We start from the raw sequence: 20,560 nt of genomic DNA on the forward strand, positions 1-20,560 counted from the left end.
GGTTTAGGAAAATCGAAATATTGCTGAACGGTGGGCTTGTCCAGCTGTACCATTCAGCGATATAGCTTTTCAAACATAGAGTGTTTCCTAATCAGATTAGGATACATATTCAAAATATAAATATGATTTATTTTTTTATATTTAAATAGTAACTAGTATTTTGCATGTATATTTCTATTTTACTATTGATTAGGTATAGTTGGTTTTTTGTACAAATTTGATACTCATAGCTATATTTAAATGTTATTTTATTCCATGAAAAAATTGTGATTGTATTCAAATAAAATATATACTAATATATTAAAGACGAAATAATGAAAGTTTGGTTAGTAGTCGGTCTGCTCACGATAATTATAATAATATTTAAAATAAAATACTCTCATAAATAGATTATTATTCACAATATATTTATTTAGGTACAAATAGAACTGTAATATGTCTAATAATTTTGAGTTAAACAAAATAATATATAATATTAAATAAAATTATATTATTGATTTAATCCTAAATCAAAAATAAAAATAAATTATGTACAATTAGTTGTATTTGCAGCACGGATTAAACTAAAATATAAAAACCGATAAAAATTTGAAAGCAAATTCGTTTGGTCGATATAATGTTAGGACTAAAACAAAAAAAATGAACAAGCTAAAACAAAATAAATTGAAAACAAATTCTTTTGGCAGATATCATGCCATCAGACTAGAATAAAATTATAAATATTATCAATTCGGTCTAAAATATAATAATATTCATTCACGACTAACATGAAATCAAACAAAAACTAAATATAATTAACTGGATTTGGTAACATAACGGTCTAATACTAAAATCAACCTGGGTAAAATAATATAATAAATATTACCGATCTAGCTAACAAATATTTTATCAAACCGGACTACAACATAATGCGTTGGTCGATATAATGTCATCAAAATAAATAAAATATGTTATATATTCGGCTTAAAATAAAATAATATTTAACCAGAACTAAAATAAAATTAAATTCAAACAAAAGGTATTTTTTATATTATTGATCCGTTCAAAAAACTAAATATAATTAGCTGGATTTGGTGACATAAGGTATGATACTAAAACCAAGATTTGCTAGCTCGAATTAAAATAATATAATAAATACTACCGATCTAGCTAAAAAATATTTTATCAAACCGGGCTACAACATAATGCGTTGGTCAATATAATGTCATCAGAATAAAACAAAATATGTTATCTATTCGGCTTAAAATAAAATAATATTTAACCAGAACTAAAATAAAATTAAAAACAAAATAAATGTAATTAGATGGTTGATATAACGGGTCTAAGACTAAAATAAAATAATATATATTATTGATCTACGCTAAACTAAAATTAAATTCAAACCAATGGTATTTTTTATATTATTGATTTGTGTTAAAATAAAATTAAAGTCTACATAATTTATTGTTAGGTAAAATGTACGCTTAGGATTGTGGGATAATTGGGATCCGACCGTAATAGCCGAAATATTAAAAGTTTGATTGCAAATTTGTTTGTAAAATGTTTGGGTTATATAATATCTAAAATTATTTTAATAAAATGAAAATATAGATAATTCCTTAGTTAGTACAATTGCGTCGAACTAAAATAAATCAATGCATGCTAATCATCCGGGCTAAAAAAAATTATACAATTGATTCATGATAAATCAAAATTAAAATAAGAATATAACTATACGAGCTAAAATAAAATAATATGTACTTTTATTCGGGTTAACATAATTTTTTATTATTAATGCGGGTTTAAAAAAATCAAACTAAAATAAATTTGAATATAATTAGTTAGATTTGTTCGGTATACCAAAGTAAAGATAATTTGTTTATCATTGATGTGAGCTAAAATTTTTCTTTTATTAAAATATAATTATCTTTTGTAAATACACCTATTAATTTAAACAAAACTAAATCTTGTTTCTTTAAAAACTAAAATTTCACTAAATTATACACATGCATATTTAAAATATTATAAAAACATATTATCAAAAATTTCTAATAAATAAATTTCAGAGCTTAAAATTTTCACTTCAAATTAAATTCAAAAATTATTTAATATTAAAAATAATCCGTGCATCGCACGGGTTTTAGGTTAATATAAATTATACTATAGTTAATTAACATCATTCAGATATAATAAAATGTTATTATAATAAATAATACTTGATACATAATTTAATTAACTATTACAAAAAGCTTAATTATATAGATTTTTGAGTCAATTTTTTTTTCGGTGACAAAAGAAAGTAAAGGTTTATGCAAGTTTCAGTGCTCTAATATTATAACAGACTCAGACAAGTTTGTATAGTGGTCATGTTAATTTAGAAATTATATATGGAGAAATATATTATTTATAAATAGTAAATAGTAATATAAAATGAAAGCTCGACTGTGAACTTAACAATTTGAGGAATTCTCTCAAGAAAAAAAAAACAATTTGAGGAATTTCTCATTTGATTGATCTTATTATTATTGAGTGATTAAGATTTAAATTTTAAAGTGCTTACCTGTAAGTTAAGTCATTGCCATCATTAATTTGACTCATTACTTGATGCAGATAAGCATCTTTCAAAATGGGACCAAACTGAACCGGAAGTGAAATAACCGATAATCAAATAAGAAAAATATGGAGAACCGGACCAGAACCATTCTTATATAAGAATCGAGCCAAAATTTCGGTTCGATTTTGACCAAAATGACCGAATTTTCATTAGTTTTAAAATTATTTATTTTGACAAATATATATTGTGAATAAAAATTGTTACGCCCTTTCCTTTTCTTTTTTAGCTAGAGGTGTAAATCATCTTTATTTCAACTATTGTGTACAACTATTAAAATAATGTAATATCAAAATTAATAAATACATCATATGTAATTAAGTAAATGAATAATATAATAAAATAGTTTTGAAACTTACTATGATATGATATAATATAACGTGATGTAATGTAATATAGTGTAATATAATATAATATGATATTACATAATACAATATGATATAATAAATCAGGAAAAGATTATAAAATAACATATATTGGTTCGATCGTTCTTACAATTCTAGGTAATAAAGAATAGGAACCAATAACCGAAATTTTGACAGAAAATTGAAACCGAACCGAATCCGAATTATGAAGAAATGGAACGGGAACCCGTAATTTTTTGTTGGTTTGGTTCGATTCACGGTTCCGAACCGTGAAATACTCATTTCTAGATGCAAACAAATATTACCGAGAGACACACTAAACATTTAACAATAGGGGAAATTAAGACAAAATCTAACCAACTTTATGTGTATTAATTCAAAGGCTAATAATACCATTACAAAAAGTTACAAGGCTCTGCATCTACTACATTTATTTCATTAAAGGGAAACAAAATAGATTCTATTAAACTCTAAATATCTTGATCCTTCATGTTGAGCTATGTTCCTCTGTCTCACCACCTTGAGGTATAACTGCAATTTCCAAAGAAGAAAAGATTTATCAAAACATGGATAAATCCTCAATCAGTTGAATAGCACAGGTAACACAAATGAGTATCTCAACCACAAAGGAAATATTGCGTAATCATCATTAGCATAACTTCCGGACTTAAAGCTGTAACAGTTTCGTATCTGAGTTTCATGTCGAAAATGGAGTTCACCATCAAAGATTCAAAGGTTACTAACAAGTTTTACTAGTTTCAAACCCTTGGAGTTGGTATAAACTTGCGATATTTAAAATTCACTTACATTCTTCAAAGCTCATCTTTTGCGGACTCTGATTTAGGAGCTGACTCTTCTGACTTGACTGAGACTGGCTTGGCATTGGTATCCCTGTTCTTTTGGATGAATTCAATGAAATCATCCTTTGTTCTGTCCCCTTCGTATGGCACCACAGTTCCACTTGCTGACCTGAAGTACAAAGTGGGGAAGCCCTGAACATCAAAAACATCACTTGGGACATCATTTGTAGTCGCATCCTACAAAGAAAGAATGACATGTCAGGAAGGGATGATTGGATGAAGACCAAATTACACAAGCGTTGTTAAGAAAACCAGATAGATTAGGTGCAAAAGGTAAGCTTACAAATTTCGCAATCACAACATCAGCATCATTTTCAAATGAGACCGCTACTTCGTCCAAGATTGGAGCCAGTTTTTTACAGTGTCCACACCAAGGTGCATAGAACTCTATCAAAACTGCAAGATTTGATAAGATGTAACTATTATTTTTTGTTAAAACATAGAAACAATGGAAAGGTGGGTTAAACAATGAAAAGGTGGGTTTCCATGCACTCAGAACTTGAATAGCTCCATACAAACCACGGACAATAGAATATATGAGAAGCAAAAAGTGCAGCAGCATATCTCTGAAGTGCATTGAACAAAAAAATATGCGAAAACAACAAACACAACCGATTTTGAGCCTCATGAATTTTGAACAGAATACAGAAAAGATATGGTCAAGACAGTCTAGTCTAAAGCAAAATCATCTTTTCTGCACCAACTTGAACTTGAAGAAGATAATGTATTAAATACTAAGGTCAGTTAGGGAAGATATAAGATGATGACAAGCAAAAACCTTGAATAAATTTTTTAATTGTAGATGACTTCTGCATGTCAAATACGAAAAGCAAGTATTGGACTTTGTACATCAACTACAGATATATATATATACATGTTTTGAAAACAATCAACAGATCAATGTTGGGAAACGGCAGCTCCAGGGTCTTAGTAAATCTAGGAGGCAAGAGCTCAAGTTATATCTAATAAGAGATGGTAACCAAGAGAAAGCAAGCAATGATGAAATATCCGCAGAACACATACCATTCTTTCCGGAGTTGAAAACCACATCCTGAATGCTGTCACGAACAACCACTTTTACAGGTTCGTTGTTAACTTCAGGGATAGGCTCTGACTTCACATACGGCTTCAATTTCCCATCCTATAATGTTTGTACAGTTGTTGGATAAGCAAGAATAAAATATAAAATGTGGCTGAGATACGAAAGATAATTGACCCAAGAAAAAGAGCAATCTTAAAGAAATGCTTCTGCTTAAGGACACGATAGATGCACAATAAAAGATGACAAATACCCAGTTTTTCCCCAAAAAGGAGAAACATAAACTACGGAACAACTAAAACATACCATGTAATCCTTCAACCAGGGTGCGATTTGCTCAGCTTCCACATTTCCCTTCAGATATTTCTGACTATCACTAGTCTGTACAAGAATGACGGGAACCTGATCTTCGCTCAGCCCAAAATACTGTTTGTTCAAAACCAAAAGGAAAATCAGCATGTCACATAATTTTTAGTCAAAAATTAAGTTCAAGGGTGATGATTATGGGGTGGGGGAAGTACAAGGTTGATAAAATGGATAAAGAGATAATGACCTGGAAAGCGCCTTTACTGGCCTCAAGATCACCCAAGAGAAAGCCTAGTCCCTTTCCTTTGTAGAGAACAGCAACATCATTATAAGTTTTCTCGAAATCATCAAACTTGTCGGTACTGAAGTTCAAAAATAGCATTGCCTACAGCAAAAGAAATGAGATTTTCAGCAAATTCTGCAATTAGGATAACAATAAACACATATGTAGATGTTTTTATTAATTTCCCTCCTTCACAGAAAATATGTGCCTCCCCTAACTACTTGACAATATTACACTATACATTACTCTTAGTGTATGTGACAGATTCCTTGCATTGTTGGCATATATATATATATATCAAAAGGTTAGTATACTACTGCACCTAATTTTTCACCTAAATTTTTGTTCCAAGATACGAAGACAATGTCTAAAGATTAAAACTTCAGGTCTTCTTACTGTAAGAAGCTGAAAATGGATGTACCTTGGCATCAGGGCTGTCAAAAAATTTGACAAGGAACGGACGGTTACTTGGGTCTTGGTTGAAAAGAGTTACAGTAGGCACACCACTTTCTGAAATAAACTTCTCCATAACTTCAACATGGAAATCCTGCAAGCTCAAAAGAAATGAATAGATTTAAGCATGGGATTAAACTGCTTTCTCAATTCCTGAAATTGAACCCCAAATCAGAATATCAATATAATTAAAGGATTATTGCAATACCTGAGAATCAACAAAGAGTTCGTCAAATGGCTTGAGCAACCTAAGTGTTGGTTTGGTGACTGAGGAATCACCCTTGGGGATGAGTTTGGCATCCACGGTGTGACCAAAGTCATAGTCAGAACGCAATTTCTCAGCTAGCGCTGTGAAATTCTCAAATTCCTCACCAGACAGGACCGGAAACAGTCCAATCTAAAACAAAAAGCTCGAAATAGTTAGCATTGCAATAATACCGGATAACAGGAATGAATCATATCAAAATAAAGGCATCAACTACTTACAATGGTGATCTTTTTTTCATCGATAAGACTGCTGGCATCTTCTGCAGATTTGATCTCAGTAGAGGCAGGTCCAACTTGTTTCTTTAAATAAGAAACTATTCCATCAGCTTCACGGGGACCTTTATATTCTTCAGAGTGTTTACCTCCGCTTCTTAATATCTTAAGGGTGGGGAAACCTTGGACTCCAAATTGGGTTGCAAGCCCCTTGTTTGCTTCCTCATTCGCGTCAACTTTAGCTAGAACAATTGGAGGGTCGTGACTGCTCAACACCGATGCAGCTTTTTCATACTACACATCAAACAAATATATCAGTTACATCATCACCAAAGTATAACATAAAAAGGTGACTGCAATTCATCAGAGATCAAAAATGATACCTCCGGGGCAAGACTTTTACAATGTCCACACCTGTTATCAAAACGAAAGAAGCCAACATTTCAAAACTCGAAATTGTAGTAAAACATAGCAAATGCGGAATCTAATCTCCCTATTTATCTAGTATTCAAACACCAAGTCATAGCTGACAAGAAAGATATATATAATTATACCAAGTAGGCTTAACAAAAATCAAGAATCAAATATAATTTCTCAATCTAATTCATCAATGATCAAGTAACAGCATCTGTATTATAGTAACTTCTTTTTCAATGATAAAAAATTCATTATATTTTACCTTTTTACCACACACAGAATTACAATCAAATGCAACAACTTATCTCAACCTTTTTTATTCAACTAAATTTTGCCAACATTTTAATAGATGACATAATAATTATAATAATAACAGGAAAATTTAAACTGAAATGGGACCCACTTAATGGACTAAGCTATCCTTTCTTCTATCTTTTTTTTTTGCTAAAATAAGCTTGTACATACAATATCAATATGTCAATATTTAAAGCCAATATCCACATTTTTCAATAAAATAAATTTTTTTGGAAAAACTTTTATCAAAATGCAAGTAAGAAAACATAGGCTCTGGATCTAAGAAATTATCAATTAACAAATTAAAAACAATTAAACTAAAAATCACACACAATAAAACATCAAACACTATAATCAGCAATAATCTCACAAGTCATAAACACATTTTAAAATTAAAATGTAAATTTATTTACAACAATAACAAGATTAAAGAGATCTATGACAAAACTAATAAATATCAAACATCCAAAAAAACACAAATTATTTACAATGATATAGCCAAATTCCGAGATTTGTTAGAACAGATACTCTGCATATAAGCCTAATTATTAAAAAAAATACGAAAACAAGACAAACTTACCAAGAGCGTAGAATTCAACAACAATAAACAATCAAACACTAAACAAAACTAATAAATATCAAAAATCCAAAAATAAATAAATTAGTTACAATGATATTGATAAATTCCGAGATTTGTTAGAACAGATACTCACACCTAATTATTCAAAAAAAACACGAAAAACAAGATAGACTTACCAAGGAGCGTAGAATTCAACAACAATAAACTCATGTTTACCAACAACCTCACTAAAATTACTATGATCCAGAGTCAAAACATGTTCAACAACACTCTCACTTGTCTCCTCTTCAGCTAAACACCTCGATCCACTCAACAAAACTATACTTAAAAGCACTAAAAAGCTTGTTATTACAACCTTATAAGCCATTTTGTTAAAACACACAGTGTGTGTGTTTTTGTGTGTATAGTTGAAGTCGAAGTCTGTGTTCACGGGTCTGAAGACGATGATGTTTTTTTATAGGTGTTTTGAGAATTAGGATGACGCGTCATGGGCGGTGACGTGGCGGGGTGTTATTGGTTGTTACCAGCACATGAGATTAAATATGTGTAACGTTTGAAGGGTGGTTTAGTAATTTTGGGGTGGGGTAATTGTGGGTGTTTTGAGTTTTTTAATTTAATTTTTGATTTATTTAATTGATGGATTAATATGAAATTTTAATTTTTAGAAAATCCAATCATTTTTCCGTCCTTGCAATATTAATTGAAAAAATGTAAAGAGTTGAATCAAAAAGTGTAATTATAAAATTTTAATAAATAGTTGGTGCTTAATTTTTACGGATAAAATTAAAAATGTAATCTTGAAATGTGATTGCGTCATTTTAAAAAAAAAATTGTTATGTTTTTCTCTACACCCGATCGATCAGGTATAATTTTAGTCAATATTATTGAGTGATGTATAAAATTATAATTTCAGCATCTGAGAAATTAAAAGATACGGTTTTTAATTTAAGATTTTATGAATTAATGGGTTCATATTTTAAGAAAAAGGTTATTCATTTTTTTTTGGATAATTTAAAATTGATTTGGAGTTAATTAATTTATGCGGTAAAAGTCCGAGGTCTAGAACGTGGTTGATGCGTTATTCAGAATTTTCTATGGAGACGTGAAAGAAAATGTTTCTGATGTTGATTGTGCTCATTTATGTATATCCTGTTTTATTAGCGTAATAATTAATTTAAAATTAAGTGATAAAAAATAAATGCTTTGGGAAGTGTTTGGTATTGCTGTTGCAGACAGCTTTTCGCTAAAAACAGTTAAAAAATTGTTTGGTAAAATTTTAAAAACTGCTTTTCGGAATTTTCGGAAAAGTGTTTTTGGCCTAAAAGCTGTCGTTAGAAAAGTAAGTGGCCTCATACTTTTAGAAAAAGCCGAAAAGGCTGTTGCAGGAAATAAATGCTGATTTTACCATCAAATTTTACCAAAATCATCATCATTTTTAATTTTTTGCATCAAAACATATACGTATCAAAAAAATTAACAAACAGTCATCTAATTTTTACAACAACACTTTTTTCTGCAGCATTTTTTCTAACAGCAAAATAATTTTTAACAGTAATCTCAAACGTCTTCTAAATTATAGATGGTCTACTTGGGGGAAAAAGAAATTTACAACTGGTCCCCGACTCAATGCTACATTTTTATTAAAAACATTGAAAGTTAATAGGATCGGTTATTTAAATTAGAAAAGAAGGCAAATAAATTTGTAGATGTACCATTTTAAACTTGAATTAACGGATAATTCGAATAAATTAAACTTATTTGAACGCTCAAGATGAATATCACATGATATGCAGCGTAATAAAAATTAGGAATAGATTAAGAAATCGATTTAAGATTAATTAAAAATTTGGAATTAACCGAAAAACTAATCAATCTAAAATTCAGATGTATCTTAATATGACCATAGAGGCATGTGCCAACTGGGAACCGAGTGGAGTATTAGCCATTATCCTGAATTTTTTTAAAAAAGAAAAAAGTAAGTTAAAATGATACTCCCTCCGTCCCCGACCAATTATTTACATTTGATTTGAGCACGGAAGTTAAGAAATATATATAAAATAGTGAAAAAGAAAAAGAAAAGTGAGTAAAATAGTGAGATCCATTGATTTTTAATATATAAGAGCATCTCCAACCATGAAGAGCCCTTAGCTAAAAACTGAGTTGGCATACCAAAAATAAAAATATAGTCAATCTTTTTAAAAATTCACACTCCAACCATACCCAACCATTGTCTATAATTATAGCCAATCTCCTGTGGATTGCTATATTTGTCGATCCACTACAGACCTGTAAGAAATCTGTAGGAAAATTACACATCGGTTATTCCCATATTAAAGTGATATATTCTATTTATAACAATCTAAAATATTAATAACATACTACTTTTAAATTATAGCCAACCAATATAGCCAATACTATCGAAGCAAAATGTCTTACAGGTTCAGCAAATTTTACATAATGTCTTACATGTCCAATTTAGTCAACCTCATTGGAGATGCTCTAAAAAGGAGATAGTAGAGTAAAAATAGTGTGAAAAGGAAAAAAATGGGAAAGAGATGAGACTCATTTACTATTTTTAGTAAGTTTTGAAATGTAAAGAATTGGATGGGATATCCAAAAAAGGAAAGTGTAAAGAAATGGTCGGGACTGAGGGAGTAGTAAATATTTATCCCATTTTTGAAGTAAAAGTCTTAAATTTACATTCATGATTAATTATTTTTATTACTTCTAAGAACTTGGAAATATAATTATGTTCAGCTGAAAAGAAGAGTCAGGGAGGTTACTCATGAGCAAGTAGAGAGGATAGCAAAGAGGCTGAACAAACAAGATCATTTTTATGGATCAAGCACACAAGAACATGCAACTCAAAGTGATGCAACAACTACAACTGATCTAGTCCCACAAGAACCTACACCTCAAAATGATGTAGCAGAAATAGTAGATCTTGGACCTCTTGCTAGCAAATCTATACAAGAATGATATGATGCTGTCAAAGTCAAGCTCACAGATGAGGTCTCCAAAGTCAAAATCTTCTGTAAGACTATTGAGTCTCACTCGGCTAAAAAGACAGTTGGTGTGCATCTTGGCCAAGCACAGGACTCTGAATCTGAATCTGAAGAGAGGAGTACACAAGAACCTAGATCTCAAAGTGATCTAGCAGCTCCTACATCTCCAGCCACCAAGAACCACTACCTCAAAGTGGTAGTGCAAGCTTAACTCCTGATGCAGTGATCTTAGCACTGGATACTGAGGGTAGGGTGCATCCTACACCAAAATCCACTGAAGTTCTTTCAGTTCCTCCATTGGATGCCCTACCACTTCAAAAAGCTGATCTTTTAATCACACAAGGTATAAATACTGACTCTTCTTTATCAGCATTTAATTTAAATACGAATAGTGTCTTGTCAGCATTTACTGTTCATTTAAATTCTGATGGTATGATCATATCTAATCCTCCAAAAGAAGGTACCCCTAGTCATATGACCACACACATCTCTGCTCAGCCACCTCTTATTTCCGCAGGACAAAATTTTTTGAACCTTTCATGTGAGATTGGGGGGAAAGATTTAGAGAAAAAATAAATGAATAAAGAGAGGCAAGATCCCTACCTGGTAAAAGTAGAGGTAGATGAGTATCATGATTTAGCATATCCTTGTAAAAAAACTCTGACTCTTAAAAGTCATGAGATGAGTGCAGTGAGAATTAATGAGATTACTTTAAAAGAATATAGAGATCTAAATGGTTCATTTCCTTCTATTGTAGGTGTTCGGAGTCTAAAAGAAACAGTTGCTGATCCCCAGCTTGTAGTCCCTCGGTTAAACTCTGATGCACTAAGTGCTGATATTTTCCCTGCAGGTCTAAGTACCGGTGGTTTCTTGCAGTCCACTCATATTTCTCATTCACATACTATTGCAATCCATGTCGCTGCTATTGATCAAGTTGTAGAACAATCCACTAATGAAGCTACAGTCCCTGAGTCTCCTTATCATTCAACTGGAACTGAAATTCCGGAGTTAATATCGATGCTCCTACACACATGTCCATAATACTTGAGGGAATTGAGTTAAATGCTGATGCTATGGAAGTTTCTGAAGCAGCTGATTCGTATACTGCTCAAATTCCTCACTTTATCTTAAACTCTGATGCTGATGCTGATGAAGTGGCATAGAAGTTTAAGGAACTAGTTGATGATGATTCTAGTTAAGGTAGTGATTATGATGATGGAGATGATATTGATGTGTCTAAAATCAATGTGGAGCTACATTCTGATGAAGACTTAGATGAGATCATTTTTCATGAAGATATGCCTGAAAGAGAAAGGAAGCTGAAAATGGTTAGTTGGATAAAGCAAACACAAAGAAGTACTTGGATGAGGAATGAGTGTCTAAATGGAAGGATCTAAGCTATCCAATCATTGTTCATCATACTTCTCAATATTTGGAGACAGATGAGAAACAGATCACAAATCCTGATGTGCTCACCCATCTCAAGGTTTCAGCTTTAATGATCAAATCTATTCATTCCACTCAGGCCAAGGCTGACTCTCAGATGGAAAAACTCGAGGATGCTTTTCATGAAGTAAAATTCAAATATGAGCATGAACTTCAAAAGCAGTTGAAGCCCATCATTACCAGACATGACAGACTTGAAGCCAATCAGGCTAGGCTGGAAGCCACTCAAAACAAGATGTTTGGGCAATTGGATGAGGTCCATCAGTATGGAGCTAATTGTCTCTCTCCTGCTTGGTGATGATGCCAAAAAGGGAGAGATGATTTCTAAGAGTAAATGCAAAGAGTTCAAGACAAAAACTGATGATAGGGATGATGCCCTAGATGGTGGAAGTAAGGGTGATAAAATATTGGGGAGATATAAAGGTGGAGATCTAATTGGATCTAGTGGTGCTTCTAAAACCACTAGACAATCTCGAAAAGTGTTGTGCAAGACATACATGTACAATAACAAGACTAAGTCACATTGACAACCCTAAGATTTAGTTGTATGATAGTCTAAATTTGTATTTTATATTGTATCACTTGAGTCTGTAAAAGTGTTAAAGATCAGACTGGAGTTTTTTTTTGTGAACAGTATCAAGCCTAAAAATAAACTCTGTAAAGAAGAACAACAAGATCATGTCTCGGAGAAAAGGTGAAGAAGCTTGGAGTTGAATAAATTTGTTTTAGGAAAAATATTCTAAGTCAAGATATCTACAAGTCACTGATCAAGTCATATAGAGAAGTCATTCGAGAACTCCAGAATGACTTATCGAGAAGTCCAAAATGGCTTATAGAGAAGTCTCAGAGATATCGACAAGTCAAATAAAGATATGAAGATTGGAGATATCGATAATTCAATTTCTTATTAGAGATCACAGAGATATCGACAAGTCAAAATATATATAGAGATCTCAGAGATATCGACAAGTCAATTCTGCATATAGAGAACTCAGAGATATCGACAAGTCAAAATGAAGATATGAAGATTGGAGATATCGACAAGTCAATTTCTCATTAAAGATTTCGGAGATATCGATAAGTCAAAATGCATATAGAGATCTCGGAGATGTTGAAAAGTCATTTCTGCATGCAGAGTTTTGGAGACCTCGACAAACCAAGTTCACTTATAGAGAACTTAGCGACCTCGACAAGTCAAAGTCACTTATAGAGAACTAAGAGATCTCGATAAGTCATTATACTTATCGCATGTCGGTTCTCTATACAATAAACTGGAGATCTCGATATGAACCTCAAGTACATAATGCAGACAAGTTAAAGATTCAAGATTATCAATCAACAAATGATCTAATTACTTTGATTGAAAAGTCTACAAAAGCAGCTCGAAGAGTGCAAAATCAAGGGTGATAAAATATATATTTGTGTATATTTTAGATGATATTTGTTCCCATATTAATTATATTTTGCATTTAATTGAATCTTTATTAATGAGTTTGTAATATTTTATTGTAGGAAGCAAATAATTCTAAATTGGAAAGGATTAGAGCTAAATTAGAAGAAAATTCGGATTTATTGGGTTACAAGCGCAAGACTTATTGTTTGGGTCGTATCTTGAGTTTCGTACATCGGATTTGGGTGATTCAACAACCCACACGAAAAATAACGAGATTCTCTTTAATTCGAGAATGGTCCAAATTTCAAAATCCAGTGAAAACAACCCAAGAACATCATAGAAAAGTCAACTACGAATTTTGACCTTAAAAACCTTTTCCGTTTGGGAAGCTCTTGTTTATTCCTATAAATATTAGAAATACTTTTTATATATTAGGTTTATAATATTAGAGATAGGAGATACGTATCCATAGCCACCAAGAGGAGAAGCCAAGAGGAGAAGGAGGAAGACTTTATGCTTGGAGATTTGATATCAACGACATAGGGATTATTCTTCTATCTCTACACTTTGTATTTTATTTTTAATCTTCTCATGAACCTTATCACTTTTATTATTATTATTATGGTTGGATAGATTTTTATTGTTGGATGGCTATATTGAAGCCCTAGACTTTATGACAATTATACAATTTTGATTTTCTGAGACGTGTTCTTGATTGTGCCTGTATATATGTCGATGCTTATAGAGATGCATGAATTAACTATGGTATGTGGTCATCCAGATATGTTTTGTGATTGCTATCTCTGTAAAGTCAATTAATTTTTATTTGTGGTCATGAGATTAGTTGTATAAGTGTGTAATTCGTTTTAACCTTTCAATGTGGTCATGGGGTTATACGAATAGCAGAACTTGTTTCTATGTGGTCATGACAGGTTCCCTATAGGTATCTTTCGGAATATATCAGACGAATTTTAGAATTGTGTAATGGGTTTAGGTTGGATCTACATGCTTTCGAACATGTTTATTTGATTGTCTACAAACAAAACTTTTCCTTGCTTACTAGTTAATTTAGTTGTTAGACAAAACAAAACAAAATCTATTCTTGATAACATTAGCAAAATAGAAGAGAGGTGAGCCCTTGATCCTCGGCGTAGAACAGTACCCTATTTACTCTAAATTACAAACGACACAAAAATGGTTTAAGTTGAGTCACATCAATTTTTGGCGCCGCGCCGCTGGGGATTGGAATTTGCTTTTTTTTGTACATATATTTTTTCTTTTTCTTTTCCATTTTTCTCCGCCTATTGCTTGTTGTGTTTCGGTTATAGGTGAAATTTGACTAACTGACATGACATCAATTCAGACACTTCGTGATGATGTTGGCGTGTCGATTGCTAATTTCGGGCTTTCTTCTATGGTATATCCTAGCACAGCTGAAGGGAGGAGTTGTACTTTTGAGCTCAAGCAAAATCTTCTAAAGCGATTGCCAATATTCCATGATCTTCCAACTGATGAGACAAATCAACATCTTTCTAGATTTGTGACCATTGTTGAATGTATGGGACCAGATATGGCGGATTCTGAAATTTTAAAGTTGAAAACTTTTCCGTTTTCTCTGGATGGAGCAGCTTTGGACTGGTTTGAAGATCTGCCTGTGGGATACATTACTTCTTGGGAGAAGCTAACAAAATAATTTTTGCAGAAGTTTTAGCCAGCATTCAGAGTGATGAGCATGAGAAGTCAAATAGCTAGATTACAATAATATGCAACTGAAACGTATGCTGAGTACTATGCTAGATTCCAGAAGTTTCAAAAGAGGTGCCCTCAACATGGTTTCAATAAGGGGAATTTATTACACTTCTTCCACCAAGGTCTTCTTGAATGTGAGAGACTGCTTAATTCTGCTGCTAGATGTTCTTTTGTGGATCTGACTTAGATGCTGCTGAACAACTAATAACTAAGACAGCTGCTAACGAACTGCAATATGTGACTCATCCAAATTCGGGATCGATTTTGTAGGTTGAATCTACTCAAAGGTTGTCAAAAATTGAGCAGGATATAGACAGATTGAGCATGTTACTTGTGAATGGAAGAACACCACGAGCTCAAGTATGTGGTATTTGTGTAGTACTGGCCATTCCGATAACTCGTGTACATGCTTGATTACGCGTTGTTATAAGAATTTAAATGTTATGAGGGATGAATATCAAGGAGAGAATCCGTTCTTAGATTTTTACAATCCACGATGGGGAGGTCATACTTGAGGCATGATGATCACAATTTAAACGGGTTTCAGCAACACGACACTTATTCATATTATGGTTTCCAACAAAGTAAACCTGTTAATCACGAGTCAGCTAGTGGAAGTAATATTGAGAAGGTCTTGGCACGGTTAGCCGAATGACAGTTGTGAAAGGAATATGTCATAAGTCCAATCATGTATTAGGATTTAGGAATAACTTTTATGTAATCTGTTTTGATTTCATTGATATTAATAAAAGACTTGTTTTGTTTTTATTACGGGCTCTATCTATTTAAGTGTTTAAATAAGATATACCATAGTTTAGAGTAAAGCTTTTATGGATTATGATGAGATCATAATAGTGAGACCTAAAAGATGATAACTCTAAACTTAAATAGTTTCTGGTCATAGGATTACTAACTGGTAATTAATAATCCGTAAAGATCGGTACATACTATGCTTGCTTCATTTTGAAGGATGTCTGTTCTCATAGATATTTGTGTGGTGACACTATAGCTAGTATGTAGGTGCTTATTATAGAATAAGTTCACTGAACATGACTCGCACAGCTGAACAACTGATGGAGTTCACTCACGTGTCAGCAGTTGTTCACATAGTGATAGTTGTACAAGTATCCTTAGACTTGAGGTCATCATAGTCATCTTGTGTACACTGAACTATGCTTTGGTTTAGTTCTTAGTCTCCAGGGACAATTATTAGGGCTCTACTGGGTATAGAAATTTGTACACGAAGATAGTGTATGATCAATAAAGGATCTACCCCTTCCAGTGAAGGAAGCGAATGTTCAAGGCTGATCCACTTATGCTAGTTCAGGAATCTCTGGCCAGAGTGAATGAAATTAGAAAGGAGTTTCTAATTTGCATAGAACTAAGCATAGTAAATGGTAAGCAAGTGATTAAATTAGATAGGCTTGACACGAGATCCATGCCTTGTATTTAATCAGGACATTGTAGGGTAGAAGGAGTTTATTGTACGGTAACTATTCACTGAATAGGTTCTTGGTATTCTAAGCAGTGAATTCGTATTATCCGGATAGTCGCGATATGCTGAGAAGTATCCCTCACGATGTAGAATAAATATGATTAATTAATTAATCATATTTAATAAATTAGAGAATTTATATAAATAATGATAAAATAATTTTATTATTATTTATTTCTACTACCGGCTTAATATTGAACCTACAGGGTCACACCATAAAAAGAGAATGATTTAATGGTGGATGAATTAATTAATAATGGCTGATAATTATTTATTTATGAAATAAATAATTAATTGGAAAATTTAATAATTGATTAAATGAGATTTAATTGATTATAAATTAATTAAGAAAAGTTCTTAATATTATTAATTAAGAATTTAATTTTTTGGAAATTAAATCAAGAGAGAGAATTATTTCTAAAGTGTTTAGAAAAAGGATTAATAATTAAAAGGTGTTTTAATTATTAATGAGAATAATAAATGGGTTAATAAAAATAATATATTATGGGAAAATTTCAGCTGAAAATTTTGCCTATAAATATACTATTATAAACCCTATTTTTATTCTAACCCGAACCCAAATTTTTCAGAAAACCTAATTCTCTCCACCTCCTCCTCCTCCTTAGCATCGTTTTCTTGGTGGATACCGGTGGAGTGCTTCACGTTTGAGGATCAGCTGCTAAGGATCTCCGATCGTTGCTTTTGGATCGCTATTAAAGGTTAGTAATCGATTCATATGTTTTAATCACGATTTATATGCTTTTATTTGAATTTTATATGTGTAAAAGTGTTTTATCATGCCTCCGCTGTGATTAAAATCCAACAATGGTATCAGAGCATAGGTTGTATGCATATAGATCTGTGGTAAAAATTTCAGAATTTTATGTGCTCGTATTAATTAATTATGATTTTTACAAGTTTTATCATGGATTAATTTTGTACTAGATGAGAAATCGTTTCTCAGAATAATTTTGAATGTTGATCTGGGTTCTACAAGTGTTGTAGATCGTCTGGGTATTTTTTTCATAATTTTATGATGTATAGATTATTTATTATGAATTTTTGAAATTGTTGTAATTAAATTCGTAATTAAATAATCATATATATATATATAAATTGTAAGTATATATATATTATGCATCTGCTGCTTGTCTGTTGTTGTCTGTTGAAAGCAAAGCGAAGAAGACAAAGAAGGACGGCGGCACGCTGTTCGAGAAATAATGTCAGACGGCGAATCGCAGAAAGGAGAGGACCGCGCGACTGCCACGCGCGCGTGGGGTTCACGCGCTCCTGGCCCACACGCGGCGCGTGGCTGACATGCGCTGGTCAAAGGTCAGATGTCATGCTGACGTCAGCACAGGGGTTCGGGCGCGTGGGGAACCTTGTTTCGGCGCGTGAGGGCACGTGGTAGCTCAGATTTGGGCGATTTTGGTGTCGTTGGATTCGTCTTTTTGAGACGCTTCTAATGGTATATTGTATGATATTTTATGAAATTATTTCGAACTGTTTATAGCTAACAGAAGTGTTTTAAAGTTGTTTTTAACTGTTTTAACTGCTTTTAAATGCTTCATGTGATACATAGAGATGTATAATGCTTAGACCAATATGCTAGATGATGTAACATGCCTACCTTGATGTTTATTCATGTTGATATATGTGATATATGCTTAGTTTATCATGCGATGATAGATTTAGGTGAACTTAAATGAACATAAGGCGCTTGTTAGACAATCTAGTATAGTGAAATTGTTTCATAACCTTAATAATAATATTATGAATACAATCATGAGATTCTTGTGTTTATGAAACATGTAATTGAATATGAATTTTCAATATGAGAGAAAGGATGATTCTGTCAACAACAGATTTCTATCTGTAAGAAAGGGTTATTAAGTGACGCCTCTTGACAATGCTCCACCCGATCTGGGAATCATCTGTTATTGATTATTGATTTGAAATATTTAATTTAAAAGGAAGAATCTCTATATAATATGATTATGATTGTAACGTAATATAATCCCTCTAAAATTAAATAATATCAAGTAGTAATTGGCCAATGACACAACGGGCTTGTGTCGGTCATAGCCTTCCAACATGATAGAAAAGTAGTTCTTATTTTTAAATCATTGTCGGTTCGTGCTACAGCCGAGGGCTTTGATTTCGAAATAAGAAATACTTGTCTATTACATAGAGATGTGTACATTGAATAATAATCTAAAGGTCGGTACGTGCCACAGCCGTGGACCGTTGGAGACTGATTCAAATGTACGGAATGTTGGGTTAGACTTGACTTAGAATATTGAGTTTGTCGTGTCACAGTCGTGACTCAATTATTCAAGAGGCTAAAGTTTGATTAGGAAATAACATAAGATGTAATTGATAAGAGTTGTCTGCCTATTGAACATTACATGGCGGTTCGTGCTACAGCCGGGGTTGTGTAATGGAATGTAGGATTCCTATTCCCACTAGCATTATGAATGCTTAATTTTTTCACGTAGGGGGTTGAATAAATTAGATAAACTAGTGGGAGCCACTTATGAATAAAGACCCGATTCATATAGTGTTTTGAAATGAAATTGAATATTTGCTAAGTGTTGTTATGTGTTTATCATTTACAGATTTACTATATTATGTCTTCTGCACTATCACTCAGGAGCATACTAGATGCTCACAAGTTGACTGATCCTAATTTAGCTGTATGCTTTCACTGTAACAAGTTAGGGCACTGGAAGAGAAACTGCAAGGTTTACCTTGCAGAATTGAAGAAGAGGAAGGGTAGTAAGACTACCGCTTCTGATTCAGGCATGTTCATGATTGAAGTTAATATGTCACTAGGTCAAATTTCTACTTGGGTATTAGATACCGCCTGTGGTTCTCATATTTGCAATTCGTTGCGAGGACTAAAGGGAAATAGGAATCTTGAAAAAGATGAGGTGATTCTACGTATGGGCAATGGAGCAAAGGTTGCGGCCATAGCTGTAGGATCATTTAGTTTACATATGCCTACGGGCAAGACTATTATTTTGAATAATTGTTATTACGTTCCCTCTATTGTGAGGAATATTGTTTCTATCCCTATGTTGGATTTGGATGGTTTTTCATTTATTATTAAGAATAATGAATGTTCTATCCTTAGAGATAATGTTCTTTATGGACGTGGAATTTTAAATAATGGTCTGTATGTATGTGACGTAGAGCATGATTTACTTCAGATTGAACAAACTAATAAAAGAAAACGAGATGATGAAAATCTGACCTATTTATGGCACTATAGGCTAGGTCATATTAGTGAAAATAGACTTCAGACATTGCATAAGGAAGGGTTACTAGACCCCTTTGATTTTGAATCATATCCTACATGCAAGTCTTGTCTATTGGGTAAAATGACCAAATCTCCATTTAGTGGACATGGAGAGAGGGCTGCAGATTTGCTAGGATTGGTACACACAGATGTATGTGGACCAATGTCTACGCAAGCCATGAGAGGATTTTCGTACTTCATTACTTTCATAGATGATAGATCTAGATTCAGATATGTGTATTTGATGAAATACAAGTCTGAAGCCTTTAAAAAGTTCAAGAAATATAAACATGAAGTGGAGAAACAAACCAAACACAGTATTATAACTCTTCGATCAGATCGAGACGGTGAATACTTGAATGGAGAGTTTCTAGATTATCTCAAAAAAATGGTATAGTCTCCCAGTGGACTCCTCCATATACTCCACAGTTGAAGGGGGTATCTGAAAGGAGAAATCGAACTCTGTTAGACATGGTTCGGTCCATGATGAGCTATGCGAATCTT

At 32.5% G+C, this 20,560-nt stretch overlaps 1 protein-coding gene across 1 annotated transcript; it reads right to left on the reverse strand.

Annotated features, from left to right (window-relative positions):
* Positions 1–3,308: 3,308 nt before the first annotated feature.
* LOC141689783 (protein disulfide-isomerase-like) lies at positions 3,309–8,102 on the reverse strand. The gene is made up of 11 exons (XM_074494171.1): positions 7,844–8,102; positions 6,760–6,790; positions 6,383–6,670; positions 6,105–6,293; positions 5,865–5,990; positions 5,408–5,545; positions 5,161–5,280; positions 4,839–4,956; positions 4,099–4,211; positions 3,763–3,992; positions 3,309–3,486 (listed from the first exon to the last, which is right to left on the reverse strand). The coding sequence occupies exons 1-10, from the start codon at positions 8,032–8,034 to the stop codon at positions 3,768–3,770; spliced, it is 1,539 nt and encodes a 512-aa protein (XP_074350272.1). The 5' UTR covers positions 8,035–8,102; the 3' UTR covers positions 3,309–3,486; positions 3,763–3,767.
* Positions 8,103–20,560: the final 12,458 nt, after the last annotated feature.

The sequence above is a fragment of the Apium graveolens genome, chromosome 10 (genome assembly GCF_009905375.1).
Source record: "Apium graveolens cultivar Ventura chromosome 10, ASM990537v1, whole genome shotgun sequence".
Lineage (NCBI taxonomy): Eukaryota > Viridiplantae > Streptophyta > Magnoliopsida > Apiales > Apiaceae > Apium > Apium graveolens.